Below are 26,384 nucleotides of genomic sequence, written 5' to 3' on the forward strand. Positions count from 1 at the left end.
CGGCAGACCAAAGCAACAAATTATATGTTTGATGAGACACTCTGATATTTTCTGATCAGACCTGAGTCCTTTGCCTAGTTGACAGCATTAATTTGTTGAATCCTTAACGCTTCAGTGCAGCCAGTCCTAGGAAAGTAGCATCATTAAAATATCAGACGGAATGGGGTCACAAGGGTCTAAAACAAATCATCCCAAACCTGAGACGGGAGAAACATGCAAAGTTTATGTTGCACGGTGTAGTCCCACAAATTACTTCCTATTTAACCCATGGGTGGATAACTTAGCTGGATGGACTGAGTTCATGCAAGCTGCTAGCCCTTTTTCCCAGGGACGGCGATAATAGCCCGTACCACATGGACATGATAAAGGGTCTTTGTCTGGGAGACAAAGAAACATGGCCACATTTTGACCATGACCCGTCCTAGGATTTGGATTACATGATACAAAGGAGTAGGGAATCCTCCAGAGTAAGTGATGTTATATGTGTAATATTATTATAGAAGACAAAAAAATTGTTCAATAATTTTCTTTCCCCAGCAGTGTAATGTGAGAATCCAGTTTTTAACAAGAATTATTATATATGTACAACATTAACTAAGAACACCTGACATATAAAATGATTTGGGTTTAACAAAATGACTTTATGATTATAACATGTATATTGTCTTACAGCGACAGACCATCAGCAATTCTGGGTGTGGTGTGGAAAGCTGTGTTTGTGCTGCAAGTTTTGGGATGAAACAAAGACAATTGTGTGATTAGGATGGAAGACAAATGATTCAGTGGAATGTGAATGGGTGTGGCTCTGAGTTGTAGTGGAGTTGAAGGTGTGAAAGAGCCCTAATGGATGCTTTAGGAGAGCTGTGTGTGCAATTCAGTTTTAATGTTTAAGGGCGTGATTATGAGCTGTTTTGTGAAGATGAGTACATGAAATGTATATGAATGTGTATGGAGTACGATATTTGTTTTCATATAATATGCGCATTGAGAATTTTATTTTATTTTTCTTGAAGTTTTTGGTTTTTATTGGTGCCAACAGCATTGATCAAGCTGTAAATTTTTTTTTATTATTGAAGTCAATGAAAAGTTTTAGTGGGCCCTTTGTGTGTTCATGTCTGTATTGTCAGATCTGTTTGTTTCAATGTTTGCAGTTACGTGTTACATGTTAAGTGTTGTGCTTCACATCAGAGCTCTGTCCTCATGGACAGCTGGGACACTAATGACAGAGAGTAGGAGGACCACAGCGTCCGACTAAAAGGGGTGGACTTAGATGACTCAGAGTAGGATGCATGGTAGATAGCAGTGCAACCTCAAGTGTGTTAAGTAAAGATTTGTTCATTAAGCTTGACTTACAAGTGTCAGCCAAAAATCAGGGCATAAGAGTACACTCAGATCTCATTCCAGTCTCTACACCAGTGCCACTGATTCTTGCAAACATACAGAACCACCCAGAACTTAACAACATTAACCCTGCATTATGGTCTTCAAATGAATATGACACAGGATTCATAGATTGCACACCTTACAAAGCTACTGTAAAACCAGGTGTCATCTCAGTGTTCCAGAAACAATACCTACTGCCAAAAGAGAAACTCGATGGACTTAGGCCAATGATAAAAGAATTCCTACAAAAGGGAATCCTGGAAGAGGTGATTTCACCCTACAGCACGCCCGTGAATCCAGTGACAAAGGCAGATGGTGCTGCCCGCTTTGTACAGGATTTAAGGGCCATCAACAACATCATTGTGCCTATAGCCCCTGTTGTACCTGACATCACTCAATTACTATCTGCCATTCCAGCAGACGCTGTTTGGTTCAGTGTGATAGATCTGAAAAATGCATTCTTTTCTATCCCAGTTGACAAGAAGACCAGACTAATTTTTGCTTTTTCCTTTGACAGATGTCAACTGACCTGCGGCAGAAATGCCCTAGGGATATGCTGATTCACCTGTAGTGTACAGCATAGTCCTCCAAGCCACGTTAAAACCATGGCACCCCCCCCAAGGTTCCGTGTTGTTGCAATACGTGGATGATTTACTGTTGTGCAGTATGTCAGTGGAGGCCAACATTGAGGATGGTATATCACTGTTACAATGGTTGTTTGAATGTGGACACAAAGTGTCATTAGGGAAAATGCAATGGTGTAAACAGCAAGTCGAATACTTGGGGTTTGTCCTCAAAAGGGGGAAAAGAGGATCAGTCCAGGGAGAGTTCAGTCTGTAGCGGGCTTGGTCACCCCGCTCTCCAAGAAGGAAATGCTATCCTTCCTTGGAATGATAAACTACTGCAGACAATGGATCCCAGACTGTTCCTACTCTTGAGACAGGCAACACTGCAGGACAAACCTGATTTAATAAGATGGTCTTCAGAAATGTACAATGCATTTGATTATCTGAAATGTTCATTAATGTCAAGTCCAGGATTGGGCCTCCCTGACTACAAACTTCCACATGTTTGCACGACAAAATTGTAAAACCATGGCGGGTGTACTGACACAAGAACACGGAGGCAAGTTGCGTCCTTGTGTATTTTTCTCAAAGGTAATGCCCACCCCTGTTCAAGGGATGCCGGCATGTCTGTGTTCTCTTGCAGCCTGTGCTATGATGGTAGAGTTGGCAACTCCTTTCACAATGTGACGTTACACCATTTTTGCACACTACACATGATGTTATAGGCCTACTCAAGGGCATCCACACTCAACACAGCAGGCAGCTGAGCTCATTGCACTCACTAGAGCATGTATTCTACATACTGATAGATCTGTCACCATTTATACTGATAGTAGGTACACACATGGGGTAGTGTGGGACCATGGTATGATTTGACAGAGGAGAGGATCACGGCAGCAGATGGTAAGGATCATGTCTCACAGGGCAATGCGCTGGCAGATAAGGTGGCGAAACGAGTGGCCAAATGCAACCCCACAGGTCCATGTAACCATTGGGAGATGCCATGTTTGGCACCTCCAACCCCTGAGATGTCACAAATGCTTACTGATCTTTAAAGATATTCCACTGAACAGGAACAGCAAGACTGGTGTTATCCAGTATTACAGAAAAATCCTAAGACAGGATTAGTCTGCAAAGAGGGGGTAGGATATAACAGCATTGAGAATCCTTGCAGATACTCATGGGAAGGCCTTTCCCCACCCCCTGGGCAAGGCGCCCAATGATAGTGCAGGAAGGTGATCTTGATTTAATAAGGGAAGAAAATGTCACCAAATTGATACAGGTTCTTAATAAAACTGAGGAGAAAGTTGCTTGTAAGTTTCCCTCTCTTCCACAGGAACCCACCCACCCATACAGGGTGGGGGATGAGGTAGTGATCAAAACACTGAAGAAAGGAAAATCCCAAGGTGACTTCGCATATGGCCCACCCACTACCGTGGTCGCAGTAACCAGAACAGCCGTGCTGACTGAACAGTCTCCAACTTGGATCCACGCCACCCGAGTGAAGCTTGTGAGAACAAGAGAGGAGACAGGAACGGAGGCAGACAGCCTTGGCCTTGAAGAAGGACAAGAGGTACTAACGGGGGCAGACAGCCCTGACCTCCAACAAGGCCCAGAGGTACTAACGGGGGCAGACAGCCCTGACCTCCAACATGATGAGCTCCTCACCCCTTTCTGGGAAATGGTTGAATGTACTGACTAAGATTGCTTCAATAATCTTGTTGATTTTACCAATTCGTAGTAAGGGAGAAGTAGCCGCAACTAGCAAGGGCGGCGTCATCACCTTTTGGTATAATTCATCTAACACTCACGTAGCTACCTACACCTTTTGCCTTTGTGATATATTGAAAACATGTTCATATTATAACTATTGTTCCAACAACTATGTAGAAGGACAGGCCTATATATGTGTAACAGACTCATACTGGGGAAAAGGTTGTGGATACTGGGGATCAGTGGGATGGAATACAGGGACTGAATGGGGATATAAACCAGAAAGCGCCCTCAAAAGGAGGGATAAAAATTCTAAGTCCCTTTTGACTAGAATGACACTCCTTGAGAGAGGGACGTGTTATGTGGACACCTCCTCATTGAATTATTAAAAAAAAAAGGTCAGCGGAAATGAAGATTGTATTGACAATAGACAACCCTGGTAAATATGATGAAGGAGATTATGTATTGGGATGGTACTTCCATAAAATGTGGGGAGCTGAGACTTCTCAGGTAACACAAATGTTCAAACTTAGAGATATGTATAAGTCTAAGGAATACCAGCCCATCACAGGTGTCCCCAAAAAACCCACTAGCCCCACATATAGTTTCTTTAAAAAACCTAAGGGCCATATCTAATCCCACATATGAGGATACTTTGGCCATGGGGACGGGTTTTTCTGATGTTAATTTGTGGCTGGAGTGGATGAAGTATAGTGCAGCCTCTGTGAATAAAAGTAACTGTCACATATGCGGTGCTGCCAAGCCACACCTAGGTACTGTACCCCTAGTGTTACCAGAAAGTGTGGAAGAATGTTTTTTGACTCTTTTTGTTAATATGTCTTATAACCACAGTGTATGTACAGAATGGAAATCAAACTACCCTCTTTTGTTAAAAAATCCTCGCCCAGGGGCAGGTATCCAGGTATATCCAGGTAACTACACATGTTACAAAGGGAGTACACATGGGAGGAATGTACAGAATTTCACCAAAGGTTATTGTCACAAATACAGCAATCTGAACATATCCCTCACTCAGAACCAAATGTACTCCATAGGAGATGTGTACTGGATCTGGGGAGATGGAAAGATAAGATCCAGACTGGAAGGTGCCTGGAAAGGTGAATGTGCGCTTGCCAAAGCTATAATGAACATGCACATTTTTACTGAATCAGATATTATAGACAAAGGGGTGCTAAAGAGAAACAAAAGAAGCAGCCCCCTTTCAAGTTTTGACCCCCATGCGTATATAGATGCAATAGGTGTTCCAAGAGGGGTCCCAGAGGAGTTCAAAGCTAGAGATCAAGTAGCCGCCGGATTTGAATCAATATTTCCCATCATTACTGTGAATAAAAATGAGGATTGGATAAATTACATATACTACAATCAGCAAAGGTTTGTAAACTATACCAGAGATGAATTTCAAGGGGTAGCAGAACAACTACAAGCAGACTCAATCATGACATTCCAGAATTGAATGGTGTTGGATATGATTCTTGCAGAGAAGGGCGGAGTGTGCCGAGTATTGATTGATCCAACCTCCTGCTGCACATACATACCAAATAATACTGGCCCCACTGGTAAGGTTACAATAGCTATAAAAAAAAAAAAGCTTGAAGATCTGTCAGTAGAACTGAAAAAGAACTCAGGTATAAATGATCCATGGGATCAATACTTTGGGTGGTTCACAAATTGGAAACAAGGTCTCATGCAACTAGGGATTGTCATACTAATAGTAATTGTAGTAATAGGTGTAGTAGTATTATGTGTTATTCCCTGTGAGAGACGAATGCTAGAAAAAGGGCTCTCTAATATGTCATTATACCAGACTACTGTACCCCAGGAGGATCGAAGCCCAGATGGGTATAAGAATTACCTAATATCATATAGAGAGAAAAAGGACAAGAAAGGAAAGAACCATGTAGTGTGATCCACTAAAGGTTCTTAAGAGGGGATTTGAAAGGAATCCATGTTCTTTATTGGCGTCAAAATGAATTCTGCTTTTTGCTGAAGTTTTGTTTCTCTGTTAAGAAGTAACTCTGATTGCTGTAAAACTAATAACTGTAAGGTTTCTATTCTCTGTAACCCTGAATCTTATCTCTTTGGCACTACTCCCGGACAATGTTCCTAATATGGAAGTTCCGTTTTTGTTTCTATTTCTCTGAGCGTAGAATGAAACGTGTTAATATGATAGGTTGAATACATAACTTACGATGATATGCTAATAAAGAGGGTAAAGCCCCCTCTATATAACCTGTGTGCATTAAAAATAAACCTCAGAGTGTTCATTCAGTACATCACTGTTGTGTCTTTCGTTACTTACTGAGTGAAGCGCTCTCCTGACGTCAGAAAGGACTCAAACCAAGCCAATACTAGAAGTTTTGGTGCCAGGGGTACCAAGTGGGACTCAGAGATTCCTATCAGTCAGAGATTCCTATCAGATGGCACAACCTTAACAGGCTGATTTGTGGTCTATCTGTAAAAGGTCTATACTGACTAACTGTATCTATTTCTGACAATACTGTGTAATGTCAATGATGTTGATATATCTATATATCTATATATATATATATATATATATATATCTGAATCCGAATAAAAAAATTATAAAAAAAAAAAATCCATTTGATGCTTTTATTTTAAAAAGTCCTCTAAAAAATGAGAGATAACTGTTTATCATCATCAGCTGCTATACTTTTCTTTGCACCAGGTTTAGAACTCCCCCACAACCCGACTAAATATAAACCATATTGAGAAATAACAAGAATAGAACTCAGCCTAACATACAGGCAAACACTACTGTGACATAATTACAAAAGAATAAAAAGTACACACTACTGTTACATCACAACAGAGATGCTACATTAACAAACTATACCTCAGATTTTCTCCTCCTTCAGAACACGTGTGATTAAGGCCATCAGGTAAGGTTGAAGCAAAACTTTTCAAGTGAGCCAGTTCTAGGGCAGTCCAAATCTCCTCATCTGAATAATTATCAAATGGATCAAGGTTCATTCTCAGTGACCCAAAAAATAAAACTGGATCCTGCGTAAAATAAAATAAAAAATGAGATCCAGAACAGTATGCAATATTCTAATGCAGATGTCTTACCAAAATAATTTCTGTCTTGAATAAAATGAAAAAAAGTAATGAAACAATCTGCATATAAAACTTGTCTAGCATTTTTAACAACTCTTTATAGCACTGCAATTTAAATCAAGTGGACCTTACCTGCGGGATGATGGTTATCTTAGATCTCAGCTCATGAAGGCCTAGTTTTGCTATATCTGCTCCATCTATGTGAATTGACCCGGTTGCAGGCTCCAGAATTCTGAACAAACCCAAGGTAAGAGATGATTTACCAGCTCCAGTTCTTCCTACGATGCCAATCTGTTCATATAATACACAGGTAAAAAGCAGAAGCAATCAATGGCTGTGGTGTGAACTGAACCGTATATATTTTTGCTTTTGTAGCAGAAGAACTTTTAACTGGGAAAAATGTTAAAGGGGTTGTCAAAGATTTTGATACTCATGGCCTATCCACAGAATAGGCCATTAATATCAGATCGGCGGGGGTCCAACTCCCGATGACCTCGTCGATCAGCGGTTTGAAGAGGCTGCTTGAACAGTGAGCGCTGCAGCCTCTACCTAGGCCAGTCCCATCATGTTCACATGGCCTAGGCACAGTGCAATTCTAGTTAAGTGAATAGGGCTGAGCTGCAATACAAAGCACTGCCATTATCCAATGGACAGTACTGTTCTTGGTAATTCCTCGGGTGTGGAGTATCGGACCACTGCCAATCTGATATTGATGACCTATCTTAAAGAAAAGTCATCAATATTAAACACCCAGAAAACCCCTTTAAAGGATTTAGGAGTAGGGATGAGCGAACTTCTGTTTTCAAGTTCTGCGTACAAGGTTCGGGTTATCTATGAATTTCGTTATGGATTCCACTGCCACGGGCCATAAGTTAACAGAATTCTTAGATAACCCGAATCTTGAAAACAGAAGTTCATTCAACACTATTTAGGAGTCTTCTCTAATCCACTGCTGAGTTTTGGTCCTGTTCCCCTTGGGGGCTGCGTATGGACCAGGCCTCAGTCACATTTTTACCATAGGTATGTAATGTCACCTGGCCACAATGTCCAGTCACTTAGGTGATTTTTCACCCATATTGACATTGTTTTCTTGCTTCTATGAGACACAACCTTAATTTGGGCAGAATTTATATATTAAAGAGGTTATCCCATGGCAACAACTTATCCTCTATTCACAGGATAGGAGATAAGTGTCTGATCAATAGGGGCTCAAACAGTGGAGCTGATGCTGATCACTAGAATAGAGGCCATTTCCACGATTGAATGGTAGACAAGCATGCATGTCCACCACTCCATTCACATGGGGAACATGGCCCCTATTCTAGTGATCAGCAGGGGCCTTAGCATCAGACCCCTGGTGGTCAGACACTTATCTCCTATACTGGGAATAGCGGAAGAGTTGTTGCCATGGGACAACCCCTTTAAATATATGTATATCAGACATCTTTTATATTCCTATTTCTTACAGGGTGGTGCTACAATGACAAAGCTGAACTTTCCACTCAGACAATGCTTTACGAATACCCTGAAAAAAGACTATATAACACCAACCTTCTCTCCAGGTTGAATAGATGCAGTGACTTTCTTTAAAGCCAGTTCTAAGTCTTTTCTATACCTCAGGCCATAATTCTGAAATTCTATTCTACCAGCATGGGGCCACTCGGCTAGTGCTGAATCATCTTCTGAGGTCCATGGGGCCTAAGGAAACAACATGGTGGGTTAAATATGAAAAACAATATCATGTGGTCTTACATTATTAGTAACTGGAGTCAGCCCCCTACCAAGTAAATAGTCATGACTTATCCTAAGAATAGGCCATCAATTAAAACAATCTCTGATAACCCTTTTAAAAGGAATCTGTCAGCAGTTATGACCCCTAAAAACGGCTAATAATACATGTAGCAATCTTTAAATGGGTGTTCGTTATTTACACAACTTTGCGTTAATCAAGAGTACAGGTGCGTATAAGAAACTCTGTAATATATCTTATCACAGAAAAATGTTTTGTTCTAGCACCCTCTCCTAAACTAACTTTCTGAATGAAATCTGTGATAAATCCATCTTGCTACATTAAAACAGGCTGCCTGCTCACTGAAGGATCAGATTACAGTGGCATGCAAAAGTTTGGGCACTATTAGTCAAAATTACTGCGAACAGTTAAGCAAGTAGAGTGAAAAAGGGAAAGGAGTACCTTGCAAAAGTATGGGAGACCAAGGAGATTTGAGCACTCAGATAACTTTGACCAAGGTCTCAGACCTTAAATAGCCTGTTTGTGAGCAAGCCTTAAACCCTGTCATCATTAGGAAAGGTCAGGTGATGCAAATTTCAAAACTTTATAAATACCCAGACTACTCTAACCTTGTCCCAAAAATGGGCTCTTTTAAGCAGCTGCCTAACACTCTGAAAATGAAAATTGTTGAGGCTCACAAAGCAGGAGAAGGCTATAGGAAGATGGCAAAGTGTTTTCAGGTTGCCATTTCCTTAGATTGAAATGTAATGAAGAAATGGCAATTAACAGGAACAGTAGAGGTCAAGAAAAGGTCTCGAAGCCCAAGAAAAATTTCAGAGACAGCTACTCGTAGGATTGCTAAAAAGGCAAATCAGAACCCCCGCTTCAATGCAAAAGACCTTCAGGAAGATTAGCAGGCTCTGGAGTTGTGGTACATTGTTCTACTGTTCAGTGACAGCTGCACAAATATGGCCGTCATGGAAGAGTCATTAGTAGAAAACCTCTCCTTAATCGTCACCACAAAATACAGCATCAGAAATTTGCAAAAGAACATCTCAACAAGCTGCTGCATTTTGAAAACAAGTCCTGTGGACTGATGAGGTTAAAATATAACTCTTTGGCCACAATGAGCAAATGAATGTTTGGAGAAAAACGGGCACAGAGGTTCATGAAATGAACACCTCTCCAACCATTAGGCATGGAGGTGGATCTGTCATGCTTTGGGGTAGTGTTGTAGCCAATGGCACTGGAAACATTTCACGGCTAAAGGGAAGAATGGAGTAAATTAAATTCCAGCAAATTCTAGAAGCAAACATAACACCAACTGTAAAAAGCTGAAGTTGAAAAGAGGATGGCCTCTACAAATGGATAATGATCCTAAACACACCTCAAAATCCACAACAGACTACCTCAAAAAGTGCAAGCTGAAGGTTTTGCCATGGCCCTCACAGTCCCCTGATCTGATCACTGAAAATCTGTGGATAGACCTCAAAAAAGCAGTACATAGCAGTACAAAACGGCCAAGGAATCTCACCAAACTAGAAGACTTTTTCAAGGAAGAAATGTATTAAAATCCCTCAAACAAGCATTGAAAAAATCTTGTCTGGCTACAAAAAGTGTTTACAAGCTGTGATGCTTGCCAAAGGGGATGCTACTAGGTACCAACCATGCAGGTTTTGCTTCGGGCCCTTTTTTTTATTATTTTGAATAATTTTTTTTTGCTTAAAATACAAAAAGAATGTGTCATCTATAACTTTATGTCTTTTGGAAATCATTTAATCTTCAACTAGTTTATCTGTTCACAGCAACAGTAATTTTGACCAGGGGTGCCCAAAGTTTTGCATGCCACTTATATCATCCCATCCCATGGAGAAGGGCAGGAGGAGGAACAGTGAGCAGTAGGAGTGAGGCAGACACAACACAGGCAAGATTCAGCAGCTAATACTGTTATATCTCAACCCAAATGCTTTATTTACATTTATACTGTTCAGTATTTCTCTATGCTGTCCAATATGGTGATCCTGAGTGAGCGAGAGTTACTGTCTCCTTGTGAACTACACAAGCTCAGGAAAAACTGAACATTAGCGATATAGGGGGAGATTTATCGAAACTGGTTTTAAGGAAAACTGGTTTGGTTGCCCATAGCAACCAACCAAGGAATTCAAGTTTTAATTCCCCTGGCACTGCAATAGCATGTGTACCAGGGGAGTTCTCAAGTGCAGCATCTCGGACAATGAACGCTCACCAGCCCCTCACCCATACTTATGACTGACAGATCTAGCGTCCAATCAGTAGAATTCTAGAGCTGTCACTGAGAGCAGGGAGAACATAAAAGTGTTCAGTGCAGAGAGCCTAGGACACTGAAAATGAAGAGACACTTGTGATTACATGGTCCTACACCTGGCACCATTGCCACCTAGGTGTTACATTTTGGATTTCATGCCCTGCGACCTGCTAGACCGCCAACAAAGGTATGCTGAAATTGCTTTCCCCGTCACCTCTACAGCATTGTCAGAAGTTTTGAGGGGGTCAACTTAGCTAACAGATTTCCATCAAATACAGAGATCCTTTCACCTGCATGTGATTGAGTAGCAATGTATTGTGTTGTGCCTGTAAGCACCTTGGCTTCTTCAATTAGTTGATCGGTGGCAATGGTGCCAGGTGTAGGACCCCTAGCATTCTGATATTTATGATCAAGCCTGAGGAGAGGACCTCAATATCAAAGTTCCAGAAAACCTCTTTAATACAGCTCTCGTTTATGAAAAAACAAAAACCCAAGGAGTGCATTCAACAGTTAAACTTGGGTATACCAAAAAATGCAAAGATAAGGACATTTTAATGTTAAAGGGGTTGTCCCATTTCATCGTGGAAATCCTAGGTGGCTGGGCTTATGGAAACTGCGATATTTCCGTAACTCTCATTGCAGTGAATGGGAGCTACAACAACACAGAACAAGGTACGCTGCTTCCATAACTCTCGGAGCCGATGCTGGCCTACTCAACTGTTGCCTTAAGCCCGGCCACCTGGGTCCAGCACACAGTCCCATCTAGCTGTGGAAGTGGTGATATGGGATAACCCCTTTGAACCTCTGGCAACATTTCTGAAAAATCAGCTTACAGATGTTTAGGAGCCCTACAAACTTTCAAAAATAGGCTTGAGGACTGGCCTGCAAGATGATGCCACATCTATAATAGGTAACCATAACAGAGTTGGGTACAGTTCTTCAACACGAAGCAAAAGGTGGTTTTCCCATTTTGTACCTGGTGCATAACTTTGAAAATATGACTAGAAAAGAGCTCTAATTAGTTCAGCTAATTATTGTTAAGCCACTATAAAATATAACATACGTTAGATGTCCCCCAAACAAAGAGGTACTTACCTCAGGCTCGACATCACAATACTCCTTCACTCTCTCCACAGAAACTGAGTTTGTTTCCATGTCAGTAACGGTGTGCACCGCCTCTTTTAAAACACCTGTCAACTAAAAAAAAAACATACACAATTTATCTCTCTTAACATTATTAAAGGGGTTATCTAGCCAGGAGAATGCGTTCTTGGATTCGCTGCCCGCCTCTACTTCCTGGTCCATCTTAACAAAGGAAATGTTACGACTAAGTGGTCACATTATCATGTCAAGAGAGACCAGGAGGTAAAGTCTTGCAGGGGACCCGGGAAGTAACAGACTAGGAATGATGGGGAATTGGTAAGGTCAATACTATGGGACAGCAGCCATATTGGCTGGCATAAACCTTTCCAAGGAAAAGACTCGGAACAACCTGGCAGCAAACATCTAAGGGTACTTTCACACTAGCGTTTTTCTTTTCCGGCGCTGAGTTCCGTCCTAGGGGCTCAAATCCGGAAAAGAACTGATCAGTTTTATAACCATGCATTCTGAATGGAGAGTCAGTCCTTCAGGATGCATCAGGATGTCTTCAGTTCAGTCTTTTTGACTGATCAGGCTTTTCAGAAAAACGTAGCATGCAGTATTTTTACCTCCGGCCAAAAAGCCTGAACACTTTGACTGAACGCCGGATCAGGCCTTTTTCCCATTGACTTGCATTAACGCCGGATCTGGCACTGTGTGTTCAGTCAAAACGGATCCGGCTTTTGCATGTTAAACCCGAAAAATGTGAAAAAAAAGTTAAAGTCCATAAATGGCGGATCCGTTTTTTCCAATGCATTTTTTCATTGTGATCAAAATCCTGATCAGGATTCAAATGTAATCCGTTTTCACACGTTTTTCCGGATCCGGCGGCCAGTTCCGGTGTCGGAATTGAACGCCGGATTAAAACAACGCTGAAACAACGTGTGAAAGTAGCCTAAGTATTATATATATATATATATATATATATATATTTATTTATTTTTTTGCAATTTTATTTATTACTTACAAGATGTGTTGCTTGTGAGATTATCAAGAAATAAGCAAATGGTTCAGCTCAAAAGGGGTTGTCTCACTTCAGCAAATATCATTTATCATGTAGACCAGAGGTCCATCAACTTTCAGTGATGGTCCTGCGCAAAAGCTAATTCAAACACAGAGGAGAGAAATTCTGAATGTGGAGAAACAGAAACCATGAAATTGCAAACATCTGCTGATGTGAAATGTCACACTAGTATTTGTACCATCCAAATTAGCACTGTTTGGCAGTCAATCTAGGATAGTTCTGCAACAATGTCAACTGACAGCACATATGGTCATAACTTAGGACTCCCATGGCGAGCCACTGATTGGGGACCACTGATGTAGAGAAAGTTAATACAAGGCACTTACCAATGTACTGTGATTGTCCATATTGCCTCCTTTGCTAGCTTGATGCATTATTCTATCACACTATACGCTGCTCATATCAAGGGGTTATGACCACCCTACAATCCAGCAGCAGTGGTCGTGCTCACACACTACTCTCTGGTGGCCGGGGCTGTGGGAGCGCACATAAGCACACATGTGTAGCAGCTCCCATCCCAGACACCTCGTATCTGCGCTGCAGCGGTGGCCATAACCCCTCTAAATGAGCAGAATACAAACGTTATGGCAAAACAAACCAAACCAGCAAAGGAGGCAGTATGGACAATCACAATACATTAGTAAGTGCTTTGTATTAAGTGCCATTTGCTAAAGTGAGACAACCCTTTTAAATTAGCAGCATCTAATTTGGTAGAGGCTGCAATGATTTCATATGCACCTTAAACTTACCCGAAGAGAATTCACTATAGCAAGACCAACTAGTCCAGGAGAAATGCTTTCCCTGAATAGTACACCCACAATAGCAACTGTGAAGACTATGAAGTTACTGAGGAGATCACAGCGCACACTCAGCCACCTGAAAGACAAGACATTGGGCAATGTAAAACTAACCATCGGGATACGTTATTGAAGGGGGCAATGCAAGGCATCCGTTATCAGTCCAACAATCCCCACATCTTACTGTAGTAATAAGGTGGTTTATTCTTACAAAACTCAAATTACCAAATCAGGCTGAGCTGTGGAATTAGATGACCTGGTGTCAGAACAATGCAAAGTGCAAACCCAAAAAACTCTAAGGAATTACTATGACAGTAGCAAAGTTGAGAAAAGTTACTTACCTCTATTTTCCTGAATAACTATGTAAAAGAAATATAGGTACGTCTGGGTTCACACCAGAGCTTTAAAGTTACCATTTCAAAGTTAACATTTCAACGAAAATAACAGAAGCTCCAGAGATGTCAAATGATGGTAATAAACAACACTTGACGGAACCCAAGGACGGTAACAGAATCCATTGGGTTTCTGTTAGAAAACTTGGGATCTTACTGGACAAAATAGCACAGCATGCTGCAATATTTTGCCCAATATTTTTAATAGAATCTACTACACAGGCGTCTAACAGAGCCTCCGACAGTGATATGAACACAGCCTTCATCCATATTCAACATAAAATAGGCTACACTATAAAGTTAAGTTATTAAAGATTAGTTTAGCTTAACCTTAAAATTAAATGGTTCCCTAAAAATATATGACTAAAATCAAGCCTTATGTAATGTTCTCGCTATGTCTTCTCCCCCAAATTGTGTGAAGGAAGACGCTGTCTGCCCAGATTTTCCTGCCATTGTAACCAGAATCTTCTTTCATACTTCTCTACCTGTTGGCAACAAAGCTGGAGAAATAGAAGCGATGGTTGGTGTTCAGACGGAGATTGCCGTCTTGAATAAACCGATCCTGTTCTCTGAAAGCTCGTATGACATTTACTCCTTGCAGCGTTTCATTGAAGTGAGTGTACAGAGGTGATTTACTGACTGCGTCCAGGCGTTTCAGCTGCCGAGAACTGGCGACATAAAATCTCTGGAAAGAAGATGAGCAAAGGGTATTTTGCAATAACATATTTTTTTTTTTTATAAAACTTCAAACAAAATCTTAAGTAAAAAAAAAAATGACTTGAAAATGTAAGCTCTAGATTTGTCATCTTGCGCAAAGTCTATTGTGCCCTTAGTTATTGACACCCAGCTTACCAAAGACCGTGAATGGTGTATAAATAACGTATAAATCATTTTACAGCTACTGCTATTCAGATTTAGAACAAACTCTGGAACCATAGTGAAAAAATAAATCGCTATTGGTGTATGAGAACTTCATTTTCACAAACAATTTCCCCAGTTTGAGTGCAGCACTTCTGGACCTAGACTGGGAGCAGCGATTGCCACATAATAATACAGATGATAAATGGGAGAGCTTTAAATCTATTTTGCCCTAAATTGCTGCAAAAATAATTATACAGCAAAATGTATTCTTATAGGTAGGGGTGAGCGAATCGAGCTTCGGATCCAAGATCCTTAGTCGACCCGTTCCCCAACTTCGTTTCAATGCTGTACGGAGATCTGTCTCCGTACAGCATTAAAATGTATGTGCTACGCAAAGGCAAAATTCGTTTAGTCCGTAGTTGGGCTAGACTTCGGTAAAGAACTTTGGCCTTTGATTCTACAACTTTAAAAACATTTTAAAACAGCAATTTGAAGTCGGCTTTGGTAGCGGCTGGTACCTTGGTACTGAAGCCGACTTCGGATTGCGGTTAACGAGTTTTGCCTCCGCGCAGTAGGAGACAGATCTCGGTACAGCATTAAAACAAAGTTGAGGAACGAATCGACTTCGGATCTTGGATCCGAAGCTGGATTTTCTCACCCCTACTTATAGGTTACAAGTATAAAAGTGACAAAAATTAAACCCCCTTCCAGCTACTGTTAAAAGGGCAATAAGTTACAAAATAGGTAGTTTATAAACATAAAACCGAGAAGTCAGCTTTAGCCTTTGGAAATTACAAAATGATTATTAAAATCTTTAAAAAGGATAATCAAATTGGTTACCAAATTAAATGTGGGGGGTCCAAAGAAACCAATACCAAAATATCCACACCTATCCACACAGGCCATCAATATCTGTTCAGCAGGAAAAAGGATTGTGTGAAATATTTTTTTCCCCATCCTTTTGTTCTCCCAGGAGATAATCTGCCTCCAAAAGTATCTGGCAGCGGCTTTCTCCTCTCTATCCATTGACAATACATAGACATTCTGCCAAATAGAACATGAATGTCCATGGGGGAGTTGGGAGAGATAACTGTCGGCTATCAATATCTGATCGTCGGGGATCAGACACACCAAACCCCCGTCGATAGACATACATGCTCTGTTTGGACAAACCTGTGCACGTAGGAAGAGGAGAGAGCTGCCGCCAAACAATTCTGGGGGCAGCCATTCTCCTGGGAGAGTAAAAGTAGCAGGCGAAAAAGTTTATTTCACCCAACTATTCTCTCAGGAGCTCCTCCTACACATTAGATTGCCAGCCAAACATTCTCGGGTTAGGTGGCAATATACTAATCTGTTGGTGGACCTTTAGGTTTGAGGAAAGATTAAAGGGATTCAATTTATTTAGTTTTCAGAAGAGACGTCTAAGGAAGGGGGGGTTGACTCATTTATTTGTACACCAAATATGGTGAAAAGCTGTTCAATGTAAAATCCACAAAGATCATTTACTCAAAAATAACTCTAAAAACCTGTAATTATATAACAAACTAAAAAGAAACTGCAGACCATACAACTGTTCCTTACCTGTAAGAAGAAGTAGAGTAATCCCAATGGTACGAAGGCCACAGCAGCAAGAGGTGTAGCGATTGCGATAACGAGTAGTATCTCTAATATAGTCAAGGTCATTATTATAAACATCATTAACATCTGAGGAATGGTATTGTCTATAGTATCCATCTCTTTGGCAAAACGATTGGTCAGGTTTCCACTGGGCGTTCGTTCAAAAAAGCTCAGCGGGCTCCTCAGGATGCTGTACAGGAGTTGAAAGTGGAGCTGGCGGGACACTGACACACCTCCAACAATAATGGTGGCAGATGCGATAAAAATACATACACCTGAGAGGAAACAATAAAATTGGGAAATTAGTCAACAAATAAATCAACAATTCGAAGCAAAATTGTGGTTCTGCCGTGTCAATTAGTCAAACGTTCAAGGGGGCCTGTCACTTCCAAGATATGTTTGAAAGTAAGCATACAACCAGGTAGGGTAGGTCCCCCAAAACATAACCATACCTTCCTTGTGAAAATTCGGTCCTCTAATCCTGAGAAATGTTTATTTTTATGCAAACAAGATTTTCAGTGCGCCATGGGCAGGGTCTCTCTGTTTGGTGCTCTGTTCAGCCCACCAGTAGCGCTGCCCAGTACCTCCGCCTCCTGACTGGCATACCCTGAGACTTCAGAGCTGGCAGCGACGACAAGTGTGAAGCCAGGTGCACCAAACAGAGCAGCCCTGACCATGGTGCACCAAAAGCTTTATCTGAAATAAAAAGAAGCAATTCTCTTGTTTTGAGAGCTGGATTTTCACAAAAATGACATGGTTAGGTTTCATGTCACATACCCTACATGGCAGTATGCTTACTTTGATACAGATTTTGTAGGTAACAGATTCCCTTTAACTTTTTGACCCTCCACAGACACTAATGCTTTGCTGGTCCGGGAAAGAACATCACTGGTGACACAATGCCCCTATAAGTCATAGGCAATAACAGAGAAAGATAAGGCAGCTCTACAGTAAAGGACGTCACCAAACAAAGCGTCAAAATGAAAAGACCCTGTGAATAAGACTGGATTTCATACCAAACGATTCACGATCATCAGTCTGGATGCTGAGAACCCCACCAATCACAGAATGAAGGGACTGCAGCACTTTTCTGAGTCATTAGCAGGAACAAATGAAGACTGCCATATACATTACCTTGCACAACGCCTAAAATGCTGTATACTGTTAACCGCATGCTGGTGTTCTGTTGTGTGCCATTGACAATGGGGTCGTCGGCCCATAAACCGATCCAGTAATTATGTCCCAAAGCAGACAATTGTTGGATGATGAAGAATACAGCACACATCAGCAGATACCACTTTCCCATGATCCTGCAGTACTCCAAATACACCGATAATTTGACCTGAGAACACATGAGGGGCAAGCATACATCAACCATGGAAAACTGATGTGAATACGTAGAGTTTACGAGTTAATGATGTATACCTAGTTATATATATTGGCCCGACCAAATGGTAAGAATTGGATTATAACAAGCAAAATGAAGATTATGCAGTCTATACTCCAACACTTCTGATACGCTGTTATCTCTTAACATACTTTTTAGACATGATGGTAATTATCTGACCTTATACTGTAGTATCAATTCTCATGTACAGAACATTAGTGGGTGATCACCCAAGAGATGGTGGACAATCCCACTGCTGCTCCCTCCACCTTGTCTGCACTTTTTCTTACCCAGTTATACTAGGGCAGGGATGGCCAACCTGCGGCTCTCCAGCTGTTGTAAAACTGCAATTCCCACAATACCCTGCTGTAGGCTGATTGATGTAGGCAGTCTGGGAGTCGAGCATGCTGTAAGCAACAGCTGGAGAGCTGCAGGTTGGCCATCCCTGTACTAGGGGATACTTTGCGCTCACAGCTTGATAACTTGCAGTAGCAACCAGCACTTTATGTACAGCTTTTACATCTCAATATAGTCACTTGACCTTCCTCGTTCCTCACTGAACCATGAAATATTAGCTACAATATAAGCCATACTATTAAACCTCGTCCATCTTCAGCCCAGGATGTTCTGATGTCCTTCTAATTCTCTAATTTGGTAAATTAGAAACATGATGACAAATAATGATCAGTTTCTCAGAAAATGATGGACTGTCCACCTGAAAAAAGGCAGAATGGCTTTAAAAAGTTACTGATCGCCATCACTCCCACTCTTATGCATCCCAGGTCTCCCACTGTTTTTTATTTCCTGGTCCTTCTCAACACGGATATGTGATCACTCAGCCAATCATGGACTGGAGACTGGTCACTGCTGCTGTCACTGATTGACTGAGCAGTCACATTTCCTGTGTTGACAGGGACTAGGGAGAAAAGACCCACAAATTGTTGAAATGGGAGTAACGGAATTGGTAAGATGAATAGTTATCTTTTTTGTAAGCCATTCTGCCCCTTTCTAAAAATTTTCCCTGGACAAATCCTTCAAAAACAAAATCAATATGGACATACGCTACTTCCTGCTGTCACTTTTGCAAAAATGATCAACACAAAAAAAAACGCATTTATCTTTCTAAGTAAAACAGGCTTAGTTACCAAACTTTGGATACCAGTCTAAAGCTGGTTCACATCTGCTGTTCCAGAAAAAGGAAAATAACTAGTGTTGAGCGAACTTGTGTTTTAAGTTTGGCGTCCAAAGTTTGGGTTATTGAAGAATCCCGTTATGGATTCCGAATTCCGTTATGGTCTGTGGTATCGGAATTCATAACGGGTTATCGAAGAATCCCGAACCTGAACTTTGGATCCCGAACTTAAAACACAAGTTCGCTCAACACTAAAAATAACGTCAATGCCAGATCTGTCACATGATGGGCACCAACGAGCACCCTCCATCCCAGATGTGAAACTAACCTAACTTCTAATTTACTAAATAAGATATACTGTATGTTTATTTTTATGTTTTTTAGATGAAATTTTTTTTAACTAAAAAGAGTGTCACTTTTTCCTCATTTGCACGTTTATGATCAGTTCATGTGCCCAGTGAGTATCTCAGCACTTCTGCCGGGTTGTACGTCTTGACTACAATTATAAAAAGAAGTCATGAAACTGTAGTTTTTCAGCTTAGTTCATTATCACAAACAACTCAAAAAAGAACCTAACCAAATCATCGAAATGAAAAAGCTAATTATTTAATGGGGTTGTTTGACTGAAACTTCCCCCCTGTGTTCTTAAGGGTGCTAAAATAATAAAACAACATATACTCATCACTTAATCCTCCACTGTTGGTAGCGCTTCCTCTCTATTCCTCACTTCTAGTCTGTGCTGTATACAGCACGTGACTGCTGCAGCCAATTACTGGCCTTAATGGTCTCCCTCATGTATACTGCAGAGGCCAGTGATTGACTGCAGTGCTTACATGCCATATTAGCCTGGAAATACAGGACGGAGGTGAGGATTGGAGCAGCAGCACTTCATATGGCAGGGGATCAAGTGGTGATTACATGTTTTTTTATTATTTAGCGGCACTGGCAGAGTTCATACAAGTCAGAAAAGCCCTTTAATATAAGCATAATTTTTAGTTTTATATCCAAATCCATACTTTACCCTGCCAGTGAGAGCAACATCCGCCTCTGTGAGCTTCCCAGCATCTGCATCTCCCTCTGCAGTTTCCATATCTGCCTCAGAAGCCATTTTCTTCCTGCACCTTTCAAGACAAGGTTATATTACCTGATAATACTAAACCATACAAGATGAAACACAACCACAGACTTCATAAAGTGATTACCTTACTCCATTGTCTGCCTTCTCGATTTCTCCGGCTTTTTCTTTACTGCTCTCCGCTTTGCCTGCTGAGAATATTGACATTTCATCAGCAAACCAAGACTAGACTATAAAATGATACTAAGTACAAGTTCACGGGATGGTGCTGTTAGGTACCGGTAAGTAAATGGAAGTCACACCAGCTTTGTAATGTTTGTTGACCGACTTGTTAAGCACCATACTATAATCAGGAAATTTATACTGCATACTAAATGGCAAGCAAATATCCTTGCTACACTATGGGTTCCTTTATGTGCTCCTAACACCCCTCACCATGCATATATATGCCTCCAGTCCATGTCTGTGTTTTCTTTCCCCCTGTCTGGGCATCCGACTATCCAGTCAGATCTGTTTACTTTCCTAGTTTCCTGTTTTGTTGAATAGGTAACTTTATTGATAAAGCCTGGGAGCACTGCAGGGTGAGGAGTCACATGCTGGCCCCACCCCCAGTGTTCAGTCAGCAGGAGCTACTCCCACTACATGTGGCCATGCTACTACACCCATACATGAATCCTGCTAGTTTATTTCTTACTTAGTGTCTAAATCATATCACTGACAGTCCACAGGCTTTTCCCTCACCATCTCCAGAGTGTGATAAACCGCATGAATCAGCAAGCACATCAAATCACATGTGTATCTAATCCTATCACATATAGAGATGAGCAAACTTCTGTTTTAAGTTCGGCGTCTAAAGTTCGGCTTCCGGTTTGCGGAGGATCCCGATATGGATTCTGAATTCCGTTGTGGTCCGTGGTAGCGGAATCAATAATCGGCCATTATTGATTCCGCTACCACGGACCACAACGGAATTCGGAATCCATATCGGGATCCTCCGCTAACCGGAAGCCGAACTTTAGACGCCGAACTTAAAACAGAAGTTCGCTCATCTCTAATCACATACGATACAGCCTGCTGTGCCTGATACACAGCCTGTTGTGTGCGATACTGCCTGCTGAGCTGTGTATCTAATCCCATCTTGTACTATTCTGTCTGGTGTGGTGTGTATCTAATCCCATATTGTATGATACTGTCTGGTGTGTATCTAAGCTTATCATGTCAGATACTGTCTGCTGTGTCTCTATATCTAAATCTATCATCTGCGATACGGTCTACTGTTCCTGTATCAAAGATTCTCATGTGTGATCCTGTCTGCTGAAGTGTGTATCTAATCCTATCTTGTATGATACTACCTGCTGAGCTGTGTATCTAATTGTATTTTGTACTATACTGCCTGCTGAGCTGTGTATCTAATCCTATCTTGTGCTATACTGCCTGCTGAGCTGTGTATCTAATCCTATCTTGTACTATACTGCCTGCTGAGCTGTGTATCTAATCCTATCTTGTACTATACTGCCTGCTGAGCTATGTATCTAATCCTATCTTGTACTATACTGCCTGCTGAGCTGTGTATCTAATCCTATCTTGTACTATACTGCCTGCTGAGCTGTGTATCTAATCCTATCTTGTGCTATACTGCCTGCTGAGCTGTGTATCTAATCCTATCTTGTGCTATACTGCCTGCTGAGCTGTGTATCTAATCTTATCTTGTGCTATACTGCCTGCTGAGCTGTGTATCTAATCCTATCTTGTGCTATACTGCCTGCTGAGCTGTGTATCTAATCCTAACTTTTACTATACTGCCTGCTGAGCTGTGTATCTAATCCTATCTTGTACTATACTGCCTGCTGAGCTGTGTATCTAATCCTATCTTGTGCTATACTGCCTGCTGAGCTGTGTATCTAATCCTATCTTGTACTACACTGCCTGCTGAGCTATGTATCTAATCCTATCTTGTACTATACTGCCTGCTGAGCTGTGTATCTAATCCTATCTTGTGCTATACTGCCTGCTGAGCTGTGTATCTAATCTTATCTTGTACTATACTGCCTGCTGAGCTATGTATCTAATCCTATCTTGTACTATACTGCCTGCTGAGCTGTGTATCTAATCCTATCTTGTACTATACTGCCTGCTGAGCTATGTATCTAATCCTATCTTGTACTATACTGCCTGCTGAGCTGTGTATCTAATCCTATCTTGTGCTATACTGCCTGCTGAGCTGTGTATCTAATCCTATCTTGTGCTATACTGCCTGCTGAGCTATGTATCTAATCCTATCTTGTGCTATACTGCCTGCTGAGCTGTGTATCTAATCTTATCTTGTACTATACTGCCTGCTGAGCTGTGTATCTAATCTTATCTTGTACTATACTGCCTGCTGAGCTGTGTATCTAATCCTATCTTGTGCTATACTGCCTGCTGAGCTGTGTATCTAATCCTATCTTGTACTATACTGCCTGCTGAGCTGTGTATCTAATCTTATCTTGTACTATACTGCCTGCTGAGCTGTGTATCTAATCTTATCTTGTACTATACTGCCTGCTGAGCTGTGTATCTAATCCTATCTTGTACTATACTGCCTGCTGAGCTGTGTATCTAATTGTATCTTGTGCTATACTGCCTACTGAGCTGTGTATCTAATCCTATCTTGTTCTATACTGCCTGCTGAGCTGTGTATCTAATCCTATCTTGTGCTATACTGCCTGCTGAGCTGTGTATCTAATCCTAACTTTTACTATACTGCCTGCTGAGCTGTGTATCTAATCCTATCTTGTGCTATACTGCCTGCTGAGCTGTGTATCTAATCCTATCTTGTACTATACTGCCTGCTGAGCTATGTATCTAATCCTATCTTGTACTATACTGCCTGCTGAGCTGTGTATCTAATCCTATCTTGTGCTATACTGCCTGCTGAGCTGTGTATCTAATCCTATCTTGTATGATACTACCTGCTGAGCTGTGTATCTAATCCTATCTTGTACTATACTGCCTGCTGAGCTGTGTATCTAATCCTATCTTGTACTATACTGCCTGCTGAGCTGTGTATCTAATCCTATCTTGTACTACACTACCTGCTGAGCTGTGTATCTAATCCTATCTTGTATGATACTACCTGCTGAGCTGTGTATCTAATCCTATCTTGTACTATACTGCCTGCTGAGCTGTGTATCTAATCCTATCTTGTACTATACTGCCTGCTGAGCTGTGTATCTAATCCTATCTTGTGCTATACTGCCTGCTGAGCTGTGTATCTAATCCTATCTTGTGCTATACTGCCTGCTGAGCTATGTATCTAATCCTATCTTGTGCTATACTGCCTGCTGAGCTGTGTATCTAATCTTATCTTGTACTATACTGCCTGCTGAGCTGTGTATCTAATCCTATCTTGTACTATACTGCCTGCTGAGCTGTGTATCTAATCCTATCTTGTGCTATACTGCCTGCTGAGCTGTGTATCTAATCTTATCTTGTACTATACTGCCTGCTGAGCTGTGTATCTAATCTTATCTTGTACTATACTGCCTGCTGAGCTGTGTATCTAATCTTATCTTGTACTATACTGCCTGCTGAGCTGTGTATCTAATCCTATCTTGTACTATACTGCCTGCTGAGCTGTGTATCTAATCCTATCTTGTACTATACTGCCTGCTGAGCTGTGTATCTAATCCTATCTTGTGCTATACTGCCTGCTGAGCTGTGTATCTAATCCTATCTTGTACTATACTGCCTGCTGAGCTGTGTATCTAATCTTATCTTGTACTATACTGCCTGCTGAGCTGTGTATCTAATCCTATCTTGTACTATACTGCCTGCTGAGCTGTGTATCTAATCCTATCTTGTACTATACTGCCTGCTGAGCTGTGTATCTAATCCTATCTTGTGCTATACTGCCTGCTGAGCTGTGTATCTAATCCTATCTTGTACTATACTGCCTGCTGAGCTGTGTATCTAATCTTATCTTGTGCTATACTGCCTGCTGAGCTGTGTATCTAATCCTAACTTTTACTATACTGCCTGCTGAGCTGTGTATCTAATCCTATCTTGTACTATACTGCCTGCTGAGCTGTGTATCTAATCCTATCTTGTGCTATACTGCCTGCTGAGCTGTGTATCTAATCCTATCTTGTACTATACTGCCTGCTGAGCTATGTATCTAATCCTATCTTGTACTATACTGCCTGCTGAGCTGTGTATCTAATCCTATCTTGTGCTATACTGCCTGCTGAGCTGTGTATCTAATCCTATCTTGTATGATACTACCTGCTGAGCTGTGTATCTAATCCTATCTTGTACTATACTGCCTGCTGAGCTGTGTATCTAATCCTATCTTGTACTATACTGCCTGCTGAGCTGTGTATCTAATCCTATCTTGTACTATACTGCCTGCTGAGCTGTGTATCTAATCCTATCTTGTATGATCCTGCCTGTTGAAGTGTGTATATAGATGCTCATGCACACGACCGTATGTGTTTTGCGAATCTGCTAAATAAGGATACCGTCCATGTGTGATCCGCATTTTTTTGCAGTCCCAGTGGGGGATATTCATTAAGCATGTTATGCCAGAATTAGGGTGTAAAATGCGCCAAAAAGAACAGCGTTTTAATTTGCACCAAATTTATTTATGTTTTCTCCATAATTTACCATAAACAATGTATCACGGCAGAAATAAGTTATAAATGTCAAAGTGGGAGGGGCTATCAAATCGGCGCATATTACGCCTCATTTATCATCCTCTTATTGGCAGAAATGGCTCAATAATTGCCAGCTTATGTGGTGGTGTTTTGTGTAAAAAGTTGCATCCATGGCAGAAAGATGCGACTTTGACAAAAAGTCACATTTATGAAAAGAACAAGTGATAGGGGAGTATAAAACAGGATGCGTTTATTTTTATCTAATATAAACAGCAGGGTTTTGTCAGTAAATTGTCCTGAGTCTGACACAAAAGTCGCAATTTATCAGTGAAAATGTCGCAAATATGCTTAAAATATGTTTTAAAGGTCGCAAGTGTGGTCTGGACAGGGGGGCTGAAATGGCGTATTTCAGTTTTAAAACGTCTCATTTTAGTGTCATTGGTGTTAAAATGTTACAAATCAAGAGAAATAGGCAGATAATCAAGTTTATATTTTAAAAAGTCACATTTTACAAGCGGTGTGCGCCTTTTGATATAGGAGGAGAAACAAATCACCATTTTTGATTTGTAGCATTAGTATGTTTTTGGCGCAAATGACACTATTATTGATAAATGACCCCCACTGACTTCTATGGGTCCGAGTTCTGCATTTTGAGGACCAGAATAGGACATGTTCTATCTTTTCTGGAACTGACATATGGATGTGGAAAGCACAGGGACGTCATCTGTGTGCTTTCCACATCTGTATGTCAGTTCTGCAAAACATAGTCCTATTCTGGTCCTCAAAATGCAGAACTCAAACCCACAGAAGTCAACGGCTCAACAAAAGAATGCAGGTCGCACACAGACAGTTCACCTATTTAGTAGATGTGCATCTTGCAAAGTGCAAAATGGATACGGTTGTGTGTATGAGGTCTAATCCTTTAGTCCTGTCTGCTGAAGGGTTTATCTTGGCCTATGATACACGTGTGATACGACCATGATCAGCCCAAGAAATACGGTCCGTGTGCAGGCCGCATCCCCAGACCAACCGCACTCTCCTGATCAGAACTGACTACATCACAGTGATATATCTATATAATGTATAGTAACATATGTATGATACAGCCGGTCTCTATCTGATGTACACATGATGAGGTGAGTAGTGCACGACAATTGCCCTGCGGTAAGATAAAGACTGGTTATATTTAGGGAGGAGCAAATCGACTTCAGGTATCACTTGGAACTGAACCCAAGTCTGATATAAAGGTTTTTTACAGTAGAAATTAATTTCTGAAGTTATTAAACGAAGTCTCACGCTCATCCCTAGTTATATCATAAATTACTGTCATACAGTCAGGAGAGCTGCGGTCAGCATGAAGAATGTGACTGGCACAAGGACTGTGATTCCTGAGCTGATCACAGTTGTTTGCATGAGCCCTACTCATACTGAGCCCCCATAACGGTGACATCCACAGCGCCCCCATAACAGTGACATCCACAGCGCCCCCATAACAGTGACATCCATGGTGCCCCCATAACAGTGACATCCACAGCGCCCCATAACAGTGACATC

General features: G+C 41.2%; 1 protein-coding gene across 1 annotated transcript in view; it reads right to left on the reverse strand.

Moving 5' to 3' along the window:
- Window positions 1-26,384, reverse strand: part of LOC121007976 (multidrug resistance-associated protein 1-like) — a 145,211-nt gene that overhangs the window by 8,724 nt on the left and 110,103 nt on the right. Inside the window, exons 21-30 of the mRNA XM_040440245.1 lie at window positions 20,324-20,387; window positions 20,143-20,236; window positions 17,737-17,944; window positions 16,567-16,877; window positions 14,610-14,809; window positions 13,685-13,811; window positions 11,867-11,968; window positions 8,310-8,456; window positions 6,891-7,049; window positions 6,538-6,704 (exon numbers count right to left, since the gene is read on the reverse strand). Coding sequence (XP_040296179.1) covers window positions 6,538-6,704; window positions 6,891-7,049; window positions 8,310-8,456; window positions 11,867-11,968; window positions 13,685-13,811; window positions 14,610-14,809; window positions 16,567-16,877; window positions 17,737-17,944; window positions 20,143-20,236; window positions 20,324-20,387 — 1,579 coding nt within the window. The remainder of the gene's footprint in view (window positions 1-6,537; window positions 6,705-6,890; window positions 7,050-8,309; window positions 8,457-11,866; window positions 11,969-13,684; window positions 13,812-14,609; window positions 14,810-16,566; window positions 16,878-17,736; window positions 17,945-20,142; window positions 20,237-20,323; window positions 20,388-26,384) is intronic.

This window comes from Bufo bufo, chromosome 7, assembly GCF_905171765.1.
Source record: "Bufo bufo chromosome 7, aBufBuf1.1, whole genome shotgun sequence".
NCBI classification, from domain to species: domain Eukaryota; kingdom Metazoa; phylum Chordata; class Amphibia; order Anura; family Bufonidae; genus Bufo; species Bufo bufo.